Source organism: Loxodonta africana, chromosome 11, assembly GCF_030014295.1.
Source record: "Loxodonta africana isolate mLoxAfr1 chromosome 11, mLoxAfr1.hap2, whole genome shotgun sequence".
NCBI classification, from domain to species: Eukaryota; Metazoa; Chordata; class Mammalia; order Proboscidea; family Elephantidae; genus Loxodonta; species Loxodonta africana.
The window spans coordinates 64,095,234-64,115,909 of NC_087352.1; the positions used below are offsets into that span (position 1 = coordinate 64,095,234).

The 20,676-nt window shown below is 37.8% G+C and overlaps 1 protein-coding gene across 1 annotated transcript; it reads left to right on the forward strand.

The window, feature by feature from the left end:
• The first annotated feature begins 11,687 nt into the window (after positions 1 to 11,687).
• On the forward strand, positions 11,688 to 20,268 carry SYT4 (synaptotagmin 4). Its single transcript, XM_003406317.4, has 4 exons — positions 11,688 to 12,053; positions 14,960 to 15,774; positions 17,287 to 17,407; positions 19,052 to 20,268. The coding sequence occupies exons 1-4, from the start codon at positions 12,020 to 12,022 to the stop codon at positions 19,357 to 19,359; spliced, it is 1,278 nt and encodes a 425-aa protein (XP_003406365.2). The 5' UTR covers positions 11,688 to 12,019; the 3' UTR covers positions 19,360 to 20,268.
• The last annotated feature ends 408 nt before the right edge of the window (positions 20,269 to 20,676 follow it).

The window sequence follows — 20,676 nt, forward strand, 5'->3', positions numbered from 1 at the left end:
TGTCAAGAAATAAAGATGGCACAGAGCCAGATGTCCAAGTAAAAGGAGGGGGAGGAGGTGAGAGGCAGGAAAGAAACTAAAAGAAGCTGAAAAAAGCAACACTAGCAACAAAGAAATGGCACTCAAGGAGCTGGCTGGTGTTGGCGGGGCAAATCCAAGCAGAATGGACCTGGTGCCCCCCAGGTGAGTGACCTTAGCCCACTAGGAAGCAGTGGAGGCCAAGCAAGGGGGAAGAAGGGTGGGCAGTGAGAAAGTGTGTATCACTGATTACCAAGTACTCTGTCTCCTACTGCAAGCTCCATTAAGCTGCTTTCCTGTACTCCCTGTTCCTTGATCTCCGGCAGGAGTCCAAGAGGGTGAATCCATACTGTGTTAGCTGATAGAGGACCTCTGCTTGTATCTTTCCTCACTCTCTGTTCTTTGTCAGTTTCTTATTCCATTCAGTGCTTGATTGAGTTCTTTATCTCTTCATTTGATGCTTAGGGTTCCAGGATTGATGTTTCTCTCTGTTTTACTTAGTTTTTCAGGTCTTTGCTATGGCGGGATGGCGTGGTGCTTCTGTCCATAGTGCCTTGTTCACTCTGCCTCCCAGCTGGAGTTTTATAGGCATGAAAAAGTTGATTCTAAAATTTATGTAGATGGACAAATTAACTAGAACAGCTGAAACACTTTTTAAAAGAGAACAGTTTTGGAGGAATCACATTACCTTATTTTAAGATTTAATATAAAGCTAGAGTATTCAAGACTGCATGGTATTGACAAAAGAATATACACAGATCATTGGAACAGAATAGAGTCCAGAAATAGTCTCAAGCATATATGGCCATTTGATCTTAAGAAAGGCATAAAAATAATGCAACACATAAAGGAAAATCTTTTAACAAATGGTGTTGGAACAATTGGTAATTCATCTGCAAACAAAAGTCAACCTTTACCTAAACCTCATACATTATTTAAAAGCTAACTCAAAATAGAATATAGATCTAAATGTAAACTTAAAAGTGTAAAAACTTTTAAAAGAAAATCTTTCCTGCTGTGATTAGGCAAAGAGTTCTTAAAAATGACACTGATAGCATAATTGATAAAATTAAAAAAAAAGATAAATTATACTTTTTCAAAACTAAAAGTTTTGCTATGACAAAGACAATGTCAAGAAAATACAAAGACAAGATGCAGATTGCAATAAAATGTCCGTAAATCACCCATCCAATGACTGACTTATGGATATAAAAGTCCTCCGGAAGAAATAAAGAAATCTTGAAACTAAACAATATCAAAACAAACAACCCAATTAATAGAATATAAACAAAGAGGCTACCTAGATGGCAAGTAAGCAAACGAAAAGATGTTCAATACCATTAGGCATTAAGGAAATTAAAATAAAAATGAGATTATCACTACACACATGTCAGACCTAGTAGAAAGATTAAAACAAAACAAAAAATGCTGACAATACCAACTGTTGACAAGATTGTGAGGAACTAGGACTCTCATGCATTACTGATGGGAAGGCAAAATGGAACATTCTGGAAAATGTTTTGGCAATATCTTATTAAATTAAATATACACTTACCACAAAATCCAGCAATACTATTCTGGGTATTTGCCCTAGAGAAATACATACATATATTTACACAAAAACTTGGACATAGATGTTCCTATCCACTTTCGTTATAATAGACAAATGATGGAAACAGCCCAAATGCCCTTCATTAGGTGAAAGATAAACTGTAGTTCATCTATACAGTGGAATACTACTGAGCAATAGAAACAAACTATTGATGCATGCAACAACTTGGATAATTCTCAAAAGACCTTGTGCTTCATGAAAGAAGGTCATCTCAAAAGATGTACACCATATGATTCTATTTATATGACATTCTCAAAAAGAAAAAATTATAGTATTAAAGAAAAGATCAACGGATTCCAGATTTATGCATGGGGGATGATTTGACTGTAAAAAGATACCATAAGAAGTTTTTTGGGGACAATAGAACTATACCCTGGCTGTGGTTTTAAGTACATGAATCTATACATGCATAAAAATTCATAGAATTAAACACAAAAAGGGAAAAAAAGTAAATTTCACTGTATGATTATTTAAAATACTAAATTAAAAAAAAATCAGTTAAAACAAACAAAGCCCAAGTAAAAAAGACACAAAGAGGAGAAGAGGAAAAAACAAATAACAACAACAAGCCAAAAAGAAGCACTTTTCTGTAGCTACTAACCAGCTACTTGTTGGTAAGCTACTAAATTATTTCTATTTTAATTTATTTATTGTAGAGATATTCTCTTTCTTTTTCGTCTCTTAATTCTTTCTTCCTTCCTTCTTCTTTCCCTTCCTTCCTCCCTTCCTCATTCTCTCTTATGCTCCTTCCCTCCCTTCCTTCCTCCCTCCATTTTCCTTCCTTCCTTATTACTCACACACCTCTACACCTAAAGTCCTCCTTTCTACTTCCCTTCTGCTTCTCTAGTCTTATAATTCTTACTTTTCTTTTTTTTAAATTTCTTCCTTGTTCTATGCTGTATCCTGGACATAAGCAATAATTCAGCCTAACTTCTACCTTTCCTCTTCTGCTTCTCTAGTCTTGCATTACTCTCTTCTGTTTTACTGTTTATCTTTTTTGTTTGCTTATGATCGTTTTAGTTTTGCCCTTGATTCCTGTTCTTTTGTTATAGCTATTTTATGTTAGGATATATATTATCCAGTGATTTATAAAATATTGGTCTATCACAATTGTATTAGTGTTTGTCTTTACGTTTTAAAAATACATATTTCCTAAATTATCAATTAATTTAAAAACTGTTAAATCTCCACTATTTAAGATGGAAAATTAAGACTACTTCTACTGGTCCCACACTTTCTCAAGACACATAAAATATCCCAATTTTTCATTGTTAATGGAAAGCTAAAAGAGATCTCACTTAGGAATAGATGGAAGAGGGGGAATGGATGTGCTATGAGGGGTTAGCAAGAAACACTTTCAAGGTAAAGTGAAATGAAAAAAGCTTTTAGAGTGGTTCTAGATCAAGATTCTTGTTGGTGAACAAAGATCCAAGAACTGGAGAATTGATTCAAATGATGTAGCTTAAAGGCAAGCCCGAAATATAAAAATAAAAGGAAGCCTAAAGTCATGAAAAATTTGGAGCAATGCAGATAAGAAACAAGTGGGAATCTTGTGGAATATTTGAGGTGAGCATTAGTGGAGCTCTTTGGTTTATCTTTTTGGGACTTGTTGGCATGTAGATCAAGTTTATATCAAGGTGACTTAAAGGACTTTACTGCAGATAGTGCTACCACTACCTATTGCCATTGAGCCAATTCCAACTCCTGGCAACTCCATGTGTGTCAGAGCAAAACTGTGTTCCACAGGTTTTGTTTTAATTACCTAGTGCTGCTATAATAGAAATAGCACAAGTGGGTGGCTTTAACAAACAAGTTTATTCTCTCACAGTTTAGGAGGCTAGAAGTTCGAATTCAGGGTGTCAGCTCCAGGGGAAGGCTTTCTATCTCCGTTGGTTCTAGGAGAAAGTCCTTGTCATCAATCATCCCCTGGTCTAGGAGTTTCTCAGTGCAGGGACCCTGGGTTCACAGGATGAGCTCTGCTTCTGGCACTACTTTCTTGGTGGTACGAGGTCCTCCTCCTCTCTGCTTGATTCTCTCTTTTATGTTTCAAAAGAGATTGACTCAAGATATAACCTAATCCTGTAGATTGAGTCCTCCCTCATTAGAGTAACTGCCTCTAACCCTGCCTCATTAATATCATACCACATAGTACCTGTTGCTGTCGAGTCTTGACTCATAACATCATAGAGGTAGGATTTCAGCACATAGGGTATCACAAAATGGTGGACAACCACACAATACTGGGAATTATTGCCTAGCCTATTTGACACACATTTTTGGGGACACAGTTCAACCCGTAACATTCCACCCTTTGGCCCCCAAAATTTCTGTCCTTGTCACATGTAAAACACATTCACCCATCATATCATAGCAAAAGTCTTGAGTCAACTTTAAGTCCAAAATCTCATCTTCAGCAAAATTCCTCTTCATTTGTGAAATCTAGAATACAAGTTATCTGCTTCCAAAGTAGAATAGTGGAACAGGAGTGAGGTAGACATTTCCATTGCAAATGAGAGAAATTGGAGGGAATGAAGGGATAACAGGCACCAAGCAAACCAGCAGAACACATTATATTAGCTCTCAAGGCTTGAAAATAATCTCCTGTTCTCTGAGAGCATTTAAACAATGGCCCTGCCCTCCAGAATCTGAGTGTTGGCCACACTCTCCGGATTGTGGGTGGAGGCCCTTTGGCCCTGGGCTTTACCTCCGCCTTCCAGGTCCACTGGAATGGCAACTCTGCACCCCGAGATTTGGGTGGCTGCATCCTCCCAACCTATCTGAGTTACATCTCCCTCCCCTTGGCCCTGGCAGGGTCTATTCTTCTGTCCCTTGGGCGTAACATCCCTGCCTCCTCAGCTTTGGGCAGCAGATCTGGCCCCATCCCACTGGTACTCATGAAAGGCATCCCCACACTCTGGAACCAAGTCTGTGAAGATCTGACTCTTTGAAACCTAGGTATATGTGGCCCCATCCTTTGACAGCCCAGAGGCCATGGCTCCACACTTTGAGACCCCAGAGGTCATGGCCCTACCCTTTGAGACTGAGGCAGCTCTACTTCCTGTGTTCCTTATCTCTTAAGCTTCTGCTTCCTGCTTCCTTGGCCTCTCAGTCCCTCAGGGCTTACCACCTCTATCTTCCCTGCTGGGACAAGTGTTCCAAAGCTCACCAATAAGTGTCTTGAGGCACCCCATTTCACCAGGAAGCCTCCTACACAAAGGCACTCAGCTCTTTCACTCTGTGGGTTGTTTCTAGCTCTGTCTCACCCTGGTCTCCTAGTTCTGCTGCTACCGTTTGCCTGGTGCTGCTGTTTCTCTGCTGCTTCTTCTCACTGTCTGCTCCATCTCCAGTGTAACAGTTTTCCTCACTTCCTTCTGATTCCTTACCAGAATTGTCTTTGGTGTCCATAATTCCACCAATAGTCTCTTCAAGGCAATCTAGGCTTGTACTATTAGGCACGTTAAAACTCTTTCAGCCTCTACTCATTCACAATTTCAAAATCACTTCCACATTTTAGGTATCTGTCAGAGAAGCACCCCACCATCCTGGTACCAAATTCTATCTTAGTTAGATTTTCAATAGCAGGTTTTTTTTAAAGTAAATCACCTAGCCTTTCTTCCGGGGCACATCTGGCTGGACGATAACCTCTAACCTTTCAGTTCACAGCTGAGTGCTTAAGGTTGTGCCACTCAGGGACTCCAGGGATAGTGCTATAAGATTTTAAATCAGAAGGAATCCATGAGTGCTGTTAAGACAGATAATTCATAATATAAATGAAAATTTAATTCTTAAAGAAAAGAGACGATGTGGACAGGCAGGGGGAAGAAAGAATGCAATTTGCATGTTGTTGTTAGATGCCGTTGAGTTGGTTCCAACTCATAGGGACCCTATGCACAACAGAATGAAACACTGCCTGGCGCGCTGCATCATCCTTACAATCGCTGTTATGCTTGAGCTCAATTGTTGCAGCCACTGTATCACTCCACCTCATTGAGGGTCTTCCTTTTTTCCGCTGACCCTGTACTCTGCCAAGCATGATGTCCTTTTCCAGGGACTGATTCCTCCCGACAGCATGCACAAAGTATGTCAGACATAATCTCACCATCCTTGTTTCTAAGGCGCATTCTGGTTGTACTTCTTCCAAGACAGATTTGTTTGTTCTTTTGGCAGTCCATGGTATATTCAATATTCTTCGCCAACACCACAATTCAAACGTGTCAATTCTTCTGTCTTCCTTATTCATTGTCCAGCTTTCACATGCATATGATGTAATTGAAAATACCATGGCTTGGGTCAGGGGCACCTTAGTCTTCAGGGTGACATCTTTGCTTCTCAACACTTTGAAGAGGTCCTTTGCAGCAGATACACCCAATGCAATGCGTCTTTTGATTTCTTGACTACTGCTCCCATGGTTGTTGATTGTGGATCCACGTAAAATGAAATCCTTGACAACTTCAATCTTTTCTCCGTTTATCATGATGTTGCTCGTTGGTCCAGTTGTGAGGATTTTTGTTTTCTTCATGTTGAGGTGCAATCCATACTGAAGGCTGTGGTCTTTGATTTTCATTAGTAAGTGCTTCAAGCCTTTTTCACTTTCAGCAAGAAAGGTTCTGTCATCAGCATAACACAGGTTATTAATGAGTCTTCCTCCAATCCTGATGCCCTGTTCTTCTTCATATAGTCCAGCTCCTTGGATTATTTGCTCAGCATACAGATTGAATAGGTATGGTGAAAGAATACAACCCTGACACACACCTTTCCTGACTTTAAACCAAACAGTATCCCCTTGTCTTGTTCTAACAACTGCCTCTTGATCTATGTAAAGTTTCCTCATGAGCACAATTAAGTGTGCTGGAATTCCCGTTCTTCACAATGTTATCCATAATTTGTTATGATCCACACAGCCAAATGCCTTTGTATAGTCAGTAAAACACAGGTAAATATCCTTCTGGTATTCTCTGCTTTCATCCAGGATCCATCTGACATCAGCAATGATATCCCTGGTTCCATGTCCTCTTCTGAAACCAGCCTGAATTTCTGGCAGTTCTCTGTCTATATACTGCTGCACCCCTTTTTGAATGATCTTCATCAAAATTTTGCTTGCACGTGATATTAATGTTGTTCTATAATTTCTGCATTTGTTTGGATCACCTTTTTAAGGAATAGGCATAAATATGGATCTCTTGCAGTCAGTTGGCCAGGAAGCAGTCTTCCATATTTCTTGGTATAGACGAGTGAGCACCTCCAGTACTGTATCAGTTTATTGAAACATCTCAGTTGACATTCTGTCAATTCCTAGAGCCTTGTTTTTCACTAGTGCATTCAGAGCAGCTTGGACTTTTTCCTTCAGTGCCATTAGTTCTTGATTATATGCTACCTCTTGAAATGGTTGAACATCGACTAATTCTTTTGGGTATAATGACTCTGTGTATTCCTTCCATCTTCTTTAGATGCTTCCTGTGTCTTTTAATATTTTCCCCATAGAATCCTTCACATTTTTTTCTTCAGTTATTTCAGCTTGAGAAACACTGAGAATGTTCTTCACATTTGGTTTTCTATCTCCAGCTCTTTGCACGTCATTATAATACTTTATCTTATCTTCTCGAGACACCCTTTGAAATCTTCTGTTCAGTTCTTTTACTTCATCCTTTCTTCCTTTTGCTTTATCTGCTCAACGTTCGAGGGCAAGTTTCAGAGTCTCCTCTGACATCTATACTGGTCTTTTCTTTCTTTCCTGTCTTTTCAATGACCTCTTGCTTTCTTCTTGTATGATGTCTTTGATGTCATTCCACAGCTCGTATGGTCTTTGGTCACTGGTGTTCAATGCTTCAAATCTATTCTTGAGATGGTCTCTAAATTCAAGTCGGATATACTCAAGGTCATATTTTGACTCTCGTGAACTTGCTGTGATTTTCTTCTATTTCAGCTTGAACTTGCAAATGACAAGTTAAAGGTCTGTTCCACAGTCGGCCCCTGGCCTTGTTCTGACTGATGATATTGAGCTTTTCCATCATCTCTTTCCACAGATGTAGTCAATGTGATTTCTGTGTGTTCCATCTGGTGAGATCCATGTGTATAAAAAAAAAATATAGTCGCCGTTTATGTTGGTGAAAGAAAGTATTTGCAATGAAGAAGTCGTTGGTCTTGCAAAATTCTGTCATTCAATCTCCAGCATTGTTTCTATCACCAAGGCCATATTTTCCAACTACTGATCCTTCTTCTTTGTTTCCAACTTTTACATTCCAATCATCAGTAATTATCAATGCATCCGATTGCATGTTCGATCAATTTCAGACTGCAGCAGCTGATAAAAATCTTTTATTTCTTTATCTTTGGCCTCAGTGGTTTTTTTTTTTTTTTTTTGTGGTTGGTGCATAAATTTGAATAGCAGTCATATTAACTGGTCTTCCTTGTAGGCATATGGATATTATCCTATCACTAACAGTGTTGTACTTCAGGATAAATATCGAAATGTTCTTTTTGATGATTAATGCAACACCGTTCCTCTTCAAGTTGTCATTCCCAGCGTAGTAGACCATGTGACTGTCTGATTCAAAATGGCCACTACCAGTCCATTTCAGCTCACTAATGCCTAGGATATCGATCTTTATGCATTCCATTTCATTTGTGTTCATTACGTGTTTCATTTCAATTTGTGTGTAAGAATCATAAATCTACAGTTGTGAAGAAAACAGTCAATGAGATCAGACTGGATGGAATATAGGGTGTTGCATGTGAAATAGTGTTAACCAAGGCTTAGTACAGAGTACCAGGTGAAAGATTTATGAGTATAATAATTCTCTCATAAGTTTTCCCTCAATTGTAGAGGAAAGACTGTCAAATTTTACCATAGTTTGTAAGTTCAATGAAAGTAAGGATACTTTCTATCACCTTGACTAATATAAATTCCCAACTTAAGAAAATCTAGGAAGCAGTACATGTTTATTTAATAAGTATGTGTTGAAAGAAAGGAAAGGGGGTTATAAACTCCTTCTGGTTTAGGCTAACACAATTTTTGTTTGTGAACCATTAAAAAACAAACAAACCTGTTGCCTTGGAGTCAATTTTGACTCATAGTAACCCTATAGGACAGAGTAGAACTGTCCTTTTGGGTTTTTAAGGAGCGGTTGGTGGATTCGAACCGCTGACCTTTTGAAAGGCTAGCACATAGTAAGTGTTGAATATTGTGAAGGACACATGTGGAAATGGTGCATAGTGAAGTGATTTGTGAGGTACCATTTGGGAAAGCATTTGTTTTGCAGAATTTTGACATGGGTGTGCTTGCAATATAAAACTCTTCCATTAGCATTAGAGTCAGCACCCTTAACAGAATGACACGGAACATTGAAACAGTTATCCATTATCAGATAACTCCATTCTATTCCACCCACTCTCCAGAAGATTGCTTTTGTATTCACACTCTGGGTATTACTGAAAATTGTTGCAACATATTCAAAGCCTAAAATTTTATTTTGCTTAACAGAAGGCTCTAATTACATCCATAAATGTTTTTAAAGAAAGGAAAAGAGAAAATAAGACTAAAATACATAATTAATAAACTACGTAAAAATTTTATAAATAAAAGTATAGATTAAATTAAACTATTTAAATAAGACCAATAAATAGAATAAAAAACAACCATATATTGAGTTATCAATAGTGTTTCAATTCAACTGGACTTCTGAAAACTAAATTGAATTCAAGTGGTCTGTTTATTGTTTCTCAAAGTAAATATAGCCGTTTGCAATCGGAAGTAAAGTCGGGTAAACACGGAACCACTTCAACAGCAAAGAATCATTCTGAAGCAAGCATTGACTCCTGTACAGAACGGTCTGTTTCCCAGGGCAGGAACTTTGAGGTTGTGTGTTTTGGGTGGCGAAAGGTTGGTTACCTAGCAACGACCCCTCCTCCCATGTCTCTGCGCAACAGTGGTATTGCGCATGTCAGCGAATTGATTACTTGGTTGCCGTTTCTAAAGAGAACAAAGCAATCATGTGGTAGGGTATTAGTCTCAATCATAACAAACTTACTGGTTTTTCTTTATGCGGGGCCTCCTCTCACTCTCTTCTGGTTCTGCTAGAAGCTTATCTAAAGAGATTGGGTGAAGAATAATAAACTATTCAGCAAATGAGAATGAGAGAAACTTCAGTCATTTTCATTAATAACATTTGCTCTCAGTTTGCTTTTAAAGCGAGCAATGAAATAGTTACTACATACACACTAGCATTAGCTCTGGACAAGTGATAATCTTATCACAATGTGTCTTCAAGAAATGAGACAGTTCAGGATAGGGTGGAGTTCCGTGAAATAGCGTTTATACAATCTAGGCAGGGCTCAAACATAGCAATGATTGTGAGAACGGTGCAAGACCAGGCAGGGTTTCGTTCTGTTCTACATAACGTCGCGTTGGTCAGAACCAACTAAACAGCACCTAATAACAACAAGGCAGATTTAAGATGACAGCATGATACCACCTGAAGAGAAAATTAATGAAATACTAATTTATTTGGAACATACACATACGGTTTTGTCTTTACAACAAATGAGCTTAACCGTATGTTAATAAAAATTTAGTTAGAAAACACACTTGAGTAAACCTCACAACATATATTTTGTCTACCTGTGATATGCATCTCAAGTAAATGCCATTCTCTCTTTCATCTACTGCATGTTTATTTCTAGGGACAATCTCACCAGTGCATGCATCACTGAAGAAGTAGCTAATCTGAATGAACTGGGAAGATAAAGACACAAAAGATGCCCCCGACAATAGAAAAAATATCAAATAGAGTAAATCAGTTTGTGAATTTTCATAGCATGAAGGTACAGGGGAAAAAATCTGCTAGAAGAATGCTAAACTGCCAAGTGTATGGGGGCAGGTGAGGGCGGGGGAGGAGAGACTTTGGTTTATAAAAATTTCCATGATGCAAAGGACTGAAGCCAAGTTCTCCCCAGACACAGCCCTGATGCCCAGAGTGGCTACTGTCCAATGTGCAGGAATCTGTCACTTGTGTAGTAGCTTTCTGAGACTCTCCCATTGGCTCTCCTACCTCTCCTCATCACATATAGAATGGCGTTTGCTTGCTGAGCTCCAGAGCAAAGAATTTCTTTGAGGAGCAATAACTGACATTTGGAGTCACAGCCTGAGTTTTCTTCTTTGGATATTTGCTAAATGTTTGTTTTAAAGAGGCTTACTCTACACATTCAAATTAGTCAGAATCTGACACTATATTTTTCCCAGTTCCTTACCCCTAAGGATATCATCAGTTCAGAAATTTTTTTTTTCTTTGAAAATAACAAATAGTAATCAATGACGTTTTAGATTTTGGTCTTAGCCTTGCAACTATTTTGCACAAATCTATTAGAAGTAGGACTTTTAACCAGAAATGCCATTCCAGATGCAAAAATCATAACTGAGAATGAATTTGAATACAGAAGAAATTATTATCACCAGGATACTGGTATTCTATTTAAAGTGAATCAATGTGCAGGGAATTTTTTGACATAAAAGTATAATACGTCAAAAAAAAATTTAGAAAACAAGAACACCTGTTCTTGAATTTTACAATGGGTCATTTGATGCAGAAGTTTTTCCTCTTCTTAAAAACAAAACCCCTTGCTGTCCAGTCAATTCTGACACATAGCAACTTATAGGACAGGGTGGAACTGCCACATATTTTCCAAGGTTGTAATCTTTACTGAAGCAGACTACCACATCTTTCTCCTGAGGAGCAGCTGGTGGGTTTGAACTGATGACCTTTTGGTTAGCAGCCAAGCACTTAACCACGGTGCCACCAGAGATTCTTTTCCTCTTCTAATTCCTACTTTAATCCTCTCTGTACATCCTGTTACTCTGATAACTCAGAAACATATGTTTACTCATCCAGAAGATCAAGCAATTTTATATTAGAAACTGACAGGGATCAGTTCTGGGTGCAACTCTGTGTGCCTGTAAGCCCCCACAGAACAGGAAAGCTAATCTCCAGTAGTCCAACAGTTAAAATAATTGATGAGTGTGTATTGAATCCTCAGGAGAGGAGGGAGGAAGCCAGAAGGAGGGGAAGAGGGAAGGTTTGGAGGGAGGAGGCGATGGGGGCAGGTGCTGATTTCAGCCCTGTAGCGTCAGGATTGCGTCAATTCGGGTTTCAAGCCACGTCTGGAGTCTCGGAGACGAGCTTCTCAGATGAGCCAAAACACGAACAGGGGTGACAAATCACTGCGCGAGGGCGAGTGGACCTCATCTTTGCCTCCTCCCTGTTCCAGGCGCAGGTCCCTAGGGCTCTGCGCTGTTGTTTTCAGCACTCCGGAAAGCCGGCGTCTTCGGATCTAGGAAAGTGAATCAGGCTCGGGAGTTTTCCGTTCAGCACCTCGGACAGAGCACGCAGCAAAAATATGGCTCCGATCGCTACCAGCCGGGAAGAATTTGGTAAGCGAGTTCCAAACTCAACTTATAACTGCGGTTGTTCCTTGAATACCCCGTGGTGGGATTTTCCTCCCCTCGCTGTATGTTGGATATAGATTTCCTAGGTGGTTAATCTGAAAGGAAAATTAGAAGAGTAAGCGGGCAATCGTGGTTTATCTCCGCTGCGCCTTCCTTGGTATTTTTCTCTTTAAAGATTGCCTTCTGTTAGGGAGATTTCACCTCCAAGAAGTTCCTGAATGTTTAGGTTCAGGTATCTCTGTAAATTGTAGCAAGCGCTGAAAATAGAAAAAGGGGTGTGCTATTCGCTTGTTGGTTTTATTTATTTTGTAAGGAAATGTTATTTGTAGGTAAATCTGTATTTAACTTATCAGAGGAAGCCAAATGTATGTGTGGTTACATAAGGGTTTGATCTCTGTATAAAACAGCTTGTATTTGAGGCCTGGAATGTATATTTTATTAAAGAACCTACCATAAGGATGTTTTTCTTGTATCCTTGAGATATGTTGCCAGTGAAAGACACAGAATCTTATGACACTAGAGTTAAAGGGACTTTAAAAAATGGTCTAGCCCAGCCCATTTCATTTCACCAGTAAGATAACTGAAGCTAGAGAGATGAGGAGGAGTGTTTCAGGCTACACAGCCAACTAAAATGTGCTGGAAACTAGAATTAGGTTTTTTATTTTCTAGTTTAGTCTTGCTTTTCCTCTGTCAGATTTTCAGCACCACAATTCTGTTTCAGTAAATAAAATCAGATACATCTTTTTGAACAAAAAAGTAGTTTTTTAAAGGTCCCATTAGGTCCCTAAAGGCAACAGATCAGAGTTTTACTTACAAGTATTAAAAAAAATAAAAAAGCAAGGAGTTTTATAGGAGTTTGCAGATCCGAAGTGGCATCTACAAATGTAGCATAATTGTTATTAGGGTGAGTGAAATGATTGAGATCCTTGTCCTCAAAAGCTGATCTGTAGAGAACACATCAGGAGTAGATGAGCCACTCCATGTTACATTGTTTTGCCATTTGACATAAGTTTTATGTAGAGATAATCTATAATATTATATTCAGAAATGCATTTCCTTTTTTGGAGTGTTTGGGTTTATTTTGTTGTGATATGTACTCTAAATTTCTGATTTAAACATGAACAATTTTCTAATGCTAAGGGATTTTCAGGGGACTGTTCTACTTAAATACGTTCTACCTTGAACATCAGTCTTTTCAGAAAAACCATTTTCTGTTGATTTTATTATGCTTCTTGCATTGGCTGAAGAATTGCCTTAGTTCACTTTGCTTTTGCTCTCTGGCCTTGGTTCATTAGAGAATCCAGGAGTGGGTTTTTCTGTCTCCCCCACTCCCCACAAAGACTTGAATGGAAGGAAAAACTGAAAAGCTGATACTAAGTTTGGCTAATTATCTTTAGCTCTTGCCTCATTCTTTCTTTGTAGCATTCAAGGCTTTTTTATTATGGGAGAATTCAAAGGTTTATTTTTCATCTCTGTATGACTGAGATTTTTGATATCATTATATTACAGAATTTGTACTGTTGCTATTATTTTATTTGCTTTTTTATATTCTCAGACACTTCTATTATTTGTCATTTCTTGATTTTATATCTTTGAGTTCAGCTTTGTGACTACAAGGTAGGTAGACAGAAGATTTCGGAGGATGGGGAAGCAGAAGTTTGGTCTTCTTGGGGTTATTTAAATAAGGCTTAACTCTTTATTGACATGGACTTTTAACTTTATTAGTCACTATGTGGAATAATAAATGGGAATGAACCTAAATTAAGACAATATTACATTAGTTATATTCACTTTGATTGATGCACTATGTTCAGATACAGCAATAGTGCTTTTACCTACGCAGTGTTACTAATCATTTGTTGGAGAAATATGCTTACATATGAAACATGAGCTTCATGCATAATCAATGTTACCTAATGTCAGTGATTCAATGTGCCCTCATTCAAGGAAAGATGCCAATTTCAATTTGATTACAATTTTTCAAGTGGAAATGTGCTAGGAAAAAAAATCAGTTATGATAAAATTGAACTGTAAGTTATCTATGCTCACTTACTTTTCTCATTACATGTTAAGGAATGATGATTCACTTATAACTACTGTTCCATTTTTATCTTACGTAAGTCTAATTAACTTGTACTTCAGATAATTCAGTCCTTGTTTGAGTGGGGAATTTTAGATTGGAATACAATGGGTTTTCAATGTTGTAAGTTATTTAATATTAGTATCCTGCTGCATGTCCTTTTATTTTTTTTCTAATATGTACACATTTCTCTTATTATTTGCATAATTGGAGTGAAAATGATTAATGAGTTTGTGACAATGGCAGATAATGTTCCATCATTTCTTAAAATTGTATGAACCACTGAGTTTATAGATGCTCGCTGCATGAATCCTGGATAAATAAAGATCTGCTAAGAATACAGAATCTCTCAGTACTTGAAGAATGTACATTTAGAGTTTCACAGTCAGTGAGAATTGATGCTTCTGGAAAGCATCGAAATGTCAATAAAAAACAATGATATTAGTACTGACCCATCATGCTGCAGTAGACTCATATAATCTGAAAAAAAAGTAAATAGGTCAGGATTGTTAAGTCCCCACTCCCGTCCCAAACCCAGGCCCACTTTTGCCTTTTTTTATTTTACTTATTAAAAACAGCTGAAATGAATGAGTTTCTATCATACCATATTTTTTCTTTCTGCACATCACACAGAGGATGTATTTATACCTGAAAATGGTATGAAATGTATACATAACTCATACTTTTAACAGTTAGAAAGTAATTCAGTCTGTCTAACACAGCAATTGCCAGATCTATTGCATTGTTCAAATAGGCTTGTATCTCCAACTCTGCCCCTTTAATGTGTATTATTGGTCATTTCATTTTTCAGATGAAATCCCCACTGTGGTGGGGATCTTCAGTGCATTTGGACTGGTCTTCACAGTCTCTCTGTTTGCATGGATCTGCTGTCAGAGAAAATCTTCCAAGTCTAACAAGACTCCTCCATACAAGTTTGTGCATGTGCTTAAGGGAGTTGATATTTACCCTGAAAACCTAAATAGCAAAAAGAAGTTTGGAGCAGATGAAAAAAATGACATAAAGAATAAACCAGCTATGCCAAAGAATTCATTGCATCTTGACCTTGAGAAGAGAGATCTCAATGGCAATTTTCCCAAAACAAATCCCAAAGCTGGCAGCTCTTCTGATCTAGAGAATGTGACCCCGAAGCTCTTTCCAGAAGGAGAGAAAGAGGCAGTGTCTGCTGATAGCCTAAAGTCTAGCACTTCACTGTCTTCCGAAGAGAAACAAGAGAAGCTGGGAACCCTCTTTTTCTCCTTAGAGTACAACTTTGAGAAGAAAGCATTTGTGGTAAATATCAAGGAAGCCCGTGGCTTGCCAGCCATGGATGAGCAGTCAATGACCTCTGATCCATACATCAAAATGACGATTCTCCCAGAGAAGAAGCATAAAGTGAAAACCAGAGTTCTGAGAAAGACCTTGGATCCAGCTTTTGATGAGACCTTTACATTCTATGGGATTCCCTACACCCAGATTCAAGAGTTGGCCCTGCACTTCACAATCTTGAGTTTTGACAGGTTTTCAAGAGATGATATCATTGGGGAAGTCCTTATTCCTCTCTCAGGAATTGAATTATCTGGTGGAAAAATGTTAATGAACAGAGAGATCATCAAGAGAAATGTTAGGGTAATTCATTCTTAGTGCTTAACGTATTTGTAAACAATCTTTATGTAGCTTTTTTTGTATCTCGGGGATTTTCATCAAAATGATGTTTGTGACATTTTACCATTTTTACCATGCTTAATTATTATGAATCATAATTAAATGAGAGACAAAGGGATAGAGCAAATGAGAGAAAATTTAACCTACAACTGAAATGTTCAAACTGTTTTAATCATATAAAATAGATACCCTTCATGAATACTTAAATATCATTTATATAATTATTTTTATTAATTTCTATCATAAGTATTTTGACAGACTTCAACTTGAAGCAAAATACAAGCAACTATTTCTTACTCATAAGCAATTAACAAAGACCCTTCAAAGTCAGTAAAAGTAAATTTGAAACTGAAATTTAAAATTAAATCTATTCTTTCAGAGGATTTGGAACTTTTATTGACTTTTCAAAGAGGAAGCATCAAATCACATTGAACTATAAATGTCTGTCCTTAGGCTATGTAACAGGAAATGAGGTATTATGCCTTTGTAGTTATCTACTTGGGTAGCTCTGGGAATACTGGAAGATAATAAGACATCAATTCAGTAAATTTTCCTATTTTGACTTTATACACAGGACTCAATCAATTCCAATCTTGATATTTAAGAATAACTTTTGTCTCTAGATGTAACGGATTTTTTTATAGTAGCGTAATTATACAGAATACCTTAAACAGGCTAATTTATGCTTTTAAAAAGGTCATAATATTTTAGGGCTGTTTTTGAACATCTCCTCACCTTTTGTCTTTTTGTTGAAGTTAATAGAAGTCAAAGTCCAGAGACTTATTTGTAGCTCAGAGACTTGTAGCTTTTTTGAGACACCTGGATATTTAATAGCACAGTGGGAATAAAGATATGTTCTCTTCTTCTTCTCCTCAGAGGTCTTATTCATGCCAACCTTTGTCTGAATATCAGTTGCAGTGCTAGGAGCCCTGGCCTAACCATCAGCTCTCTGAGCCAGAGCAGTGTTAAGATCAGGATAAGTCTCAGTTGGTCTGAATCCCAATTTCAATAATGTTAATGCTAAAGAATTTCAAATCAAATCAAATTTAATGTAAGGATGAGTAAATTTTCTGTACACAGAAACTTTCAAATGATTAAATGATTTTATTATTACTAACAAATGCAAATAGTACAGCTGTAACTGAAATGCAAAAGCCACAAATACCCCAGTGTAGGCTGTACTTTAAATATCCTTTTAAACATTTCTAGTAATGGGTGTGGCTAACACTGCACGTTTTAACACTCTGTAGTACCGAAAAAGGCCACAGGATGGCAGGCAGTTGTTCTTAGGTGGTGAGAGCGCTGCACAAAAACTTTTACTCTTAGGATCTTCCGCATATTAAAAAAAAAATAAGCAGGAACATCCATTTAGATATTCGATAATGTTATTCTATTGCTTTAAATATTTTTGGAATTTTAAATTACAAAAGTAAAAGGTAATGAGAACATTGGTAATGCATCTCTTCATTTGTTTAGAAGTCTTCAGGACGGGGTGAGCTGTTGATCTCTCTCTGCTACCAGTCCACCACAAACACTCTCACTGTGGTTGTTTTAAAAGCTCGACACCTGCCGAAATCTGATGTGTCTGGACTTTCAGGTAAGACTGCTTCTGAAATACCTCAGGCTCAGTGTCTAAGTAGGGGACAGGTAGAGACGAATAGTTAATAACTAAGATTGGTCTATGCTATTGATTTCCCTTTACTCACAATCACAAGTGATGTAATTTTCTTCTGTTTATAATTTTATGGAATGCTAATCTGAGCCAACATCATCAGCGAGAAGAAAAAAATCTACATAGTTCTTAGATCCGAGGCAAAGCTAGACCCCAGGTAGAAGCTGATTGAATGGAGGTGGAGTAAGGAGCAGTAACGAATGCAGAGGCGAGAGGCCAGTGCCAAAAGTGCGGTGACGGAAATAAAATTAAGGCTCAGGAGAAGGGTTTTTTTTTTTTTTTAGTATTTTAACTAAGCCTGCCTACTCTTTCTCTTCTGCTGATTTTTTAAATAATTTCTTTAATTCTTTCTGCATCTGCTTTAATTAAGGATTAAAACTAGCTACTTGTTTTGTAACTAGTTTTACAGAGAAAATCCTTATTGTGTCGTATCATGAGAAAGCGAATGAACTATGAGTCAAAGTGACATGAATTGAAATCCTAACCCTTCAATCTCTTAGCTAAGTAACCTTGAGTGTGTTTCTTAAATTCTTTTCAAATTGGGTATATTAATACTTACCTTGAGGTGCGTTATGAGGATTAGAAAATTATTCTTCATTAAATATCATTTAGTGATTTATTAGTGGTACCAATGGAATCGACTCAACGGCACTGGGGTTTTGTGGGTTACCAATGGTTAATTACTTGGCTAGCAAGAGAAGATTGATGGTTTGACTACACCCACTTTATTTAGGTGCCTCAGAAGAGCTGGTGATCTGCTTCCAAAAGGTCCCAACCATGAAAACCCTATAGAGCACAGTTCTATTCTGCAACACATGGGGTTGTCATGAGTTAGAACTGATCCGATGGCAACTGGTACTAGTGATTTATTATTATTTGGTCAAGGAAGTTGAAAACATTGTTTTAAAGGTTTAGATTAGGAGGCTAAAACTAGCTCATATAACACAACCAGAAAAAATTGCCAACATAATATAATTAAATGTATGATCAAGTACCATGATCCTAAAATTCACGCAGAGTTCTTGGAAGGGTGACACGGGGAAAATTGACACTTAGAAACAGGAAGCAAACCCAGCAGGTGATTAAAGAACCACAGAAACATGAAAGTCAAGAAAGTCATTGGCATTGAGGAGTCTTAAATCCCCATTCGACAGAAAAAGCAGCGGAAGCCCAAAATGTGGAAAGATTTACCCAGAATCACACAGCTCAGTTGTGACAGATGTCTAATGTTTTTCCTTCTATCCCATTCTACACAATGAGTTGTTAGTAATCAGAATGAATCTATAGAACACTCTTTCTATTTTTATGCCCTTTTATGTTATCTCTTCTCACTACCATTATGGTTCCTTCCCTACCTTCTGGTTTAGAGTTTTCTCTTGTGTTGCATTCACTTACTTATTTACAATTTGTTGATGATAGAAAATCCAGGCTTTGCCCATGTTTGCACTCTGTCTCATTTTCCTTGCAATCACATTTTATTGCCATGCGATGATCTCTAAAGGCTCTGAACTTGCGGTGAGTACTCCAGCCAGATCCTGCCAGTGTAATGCCTGTTACTTGCCATTGCAGATCCCTATGTAAAGGTCAACCTGTACCATGCCAAAAAGAGGATCTCCAAAAAGAAGACTCATGTCAAGAAATGCACTCCCAATGCAGTGTTCAATGAACTGTTTGTATTTGATATTCCTTGTGAGGGTCTTGAAGAGATAAGTGTGGAATTTCTGGTTTTGGATTCTGAGAGGGGATCCCGGAATGAGGTGATTGGGCGGTTGGTCCTGGGAGCGGCAGCAGAAGGAAGTGGTGGTGAGCACTGGAAGGAGATCTGTGACTTTCCCAGGAGACAAATTGCCAAGTGGCATATGCTCTGTGATGGTTAGCCTCCTACCCATGAGCTGGAACTACGTGATTTTTACCAGGCAAGGAGCAATTCTCTTTCTTTGTGATATGTAATTGCAAGCTTGTGACAGCAAGCTACCTTTTTTTGTTAGGAATGGATTGAATTAGTAGACCAGGAAGTAACTGTAAATGTGTATCATGATAATTCCCCTGTTTTTTAGAGAAACTGGAAAATTTTCATAAGATATTCAGTTTCCCCTGAAGGCTACCAGTGATATAAATAAGAGTAGTCAGGAGTATTATGAATAGGAAACCGTGATCCCAAGTTAAGGGTAGGGGTTAGAAGGTGTTGACCTCATTGAAGCATATCACTGGAAGATAGTGTGATTGTTCTGATTTAGAAATAAAAAGTTTGTCTTTTCTTATGAAAATGCATCCATTTTTCTTCAGCTTGGGGAAATCGATTTTTCTTTAGACCCAAAGATAATGAAGAAATGTGCTCTAGCTTGTTTTTTATTGATTATGTCACATGCAAATGGTCGTCGTGCATATAAAAGTATGTGATCATTTCTCTTGGGTTTGTGATTATTTGATACAATTTTATCATAAAGGACTAACTTAGGTTTGTTTTAAAAGGACAGTGAATAAGCTGAGAAATCATTATAGCAAAAGGCTGAGTTGAGAACACTGTGGCTGAAATCGGATTTTTCTCTCCGCACCCCCAAGGTTATGTGTGAGTTAAAATGTTGTAAAGTATAACCTCCCATAAGAACCGTAATCTTGAATTATTCGCCACCTCTCACAAGCCTCAGTGTGACGTCAGAAACCCCCGTTTGCTTTTGTGAAGCTGTCCACTTAGCTCATGCATAAAGGAAAAAACTTCAGCTAGAAGACCAGTTTTCTTGTAGGAACTATGTACAGTGTGCCAGTGTCCTTTCAAACCCATCTTGTGTACCCAGAGATGGCATTGCTAACTAAATTTCCATGTAGCTTGCCTCCTCCCCACAAATGACCAAGCTATTATTTGAAAAGAAGAGAAGAAACAAGTAAACAAACAAAAATAATAAAACTGTGAAGTTTTATCTGTTGTCAGGTAGAAAGTGCTACTTAAAACCAACAGACTAAGTCATATGACTAAAAAACAGTCACACAGCAAACCTAATGTAATTTGCATAGGTTCACACAACATGCATTTAGTCTGCCAAATTAGCACAACCGAGTGTGTGTTTCACTATCTTTTCCAGGCTAATTTGTCTTCAGCTCCGATGTTGTCTGTGGAACAGTTTACAGACTTGTCTCTTGTACCATTTTCCAGCACCAGGGCTCGGAAATTCATTAAAAACTTGTTAGCGTAAAGC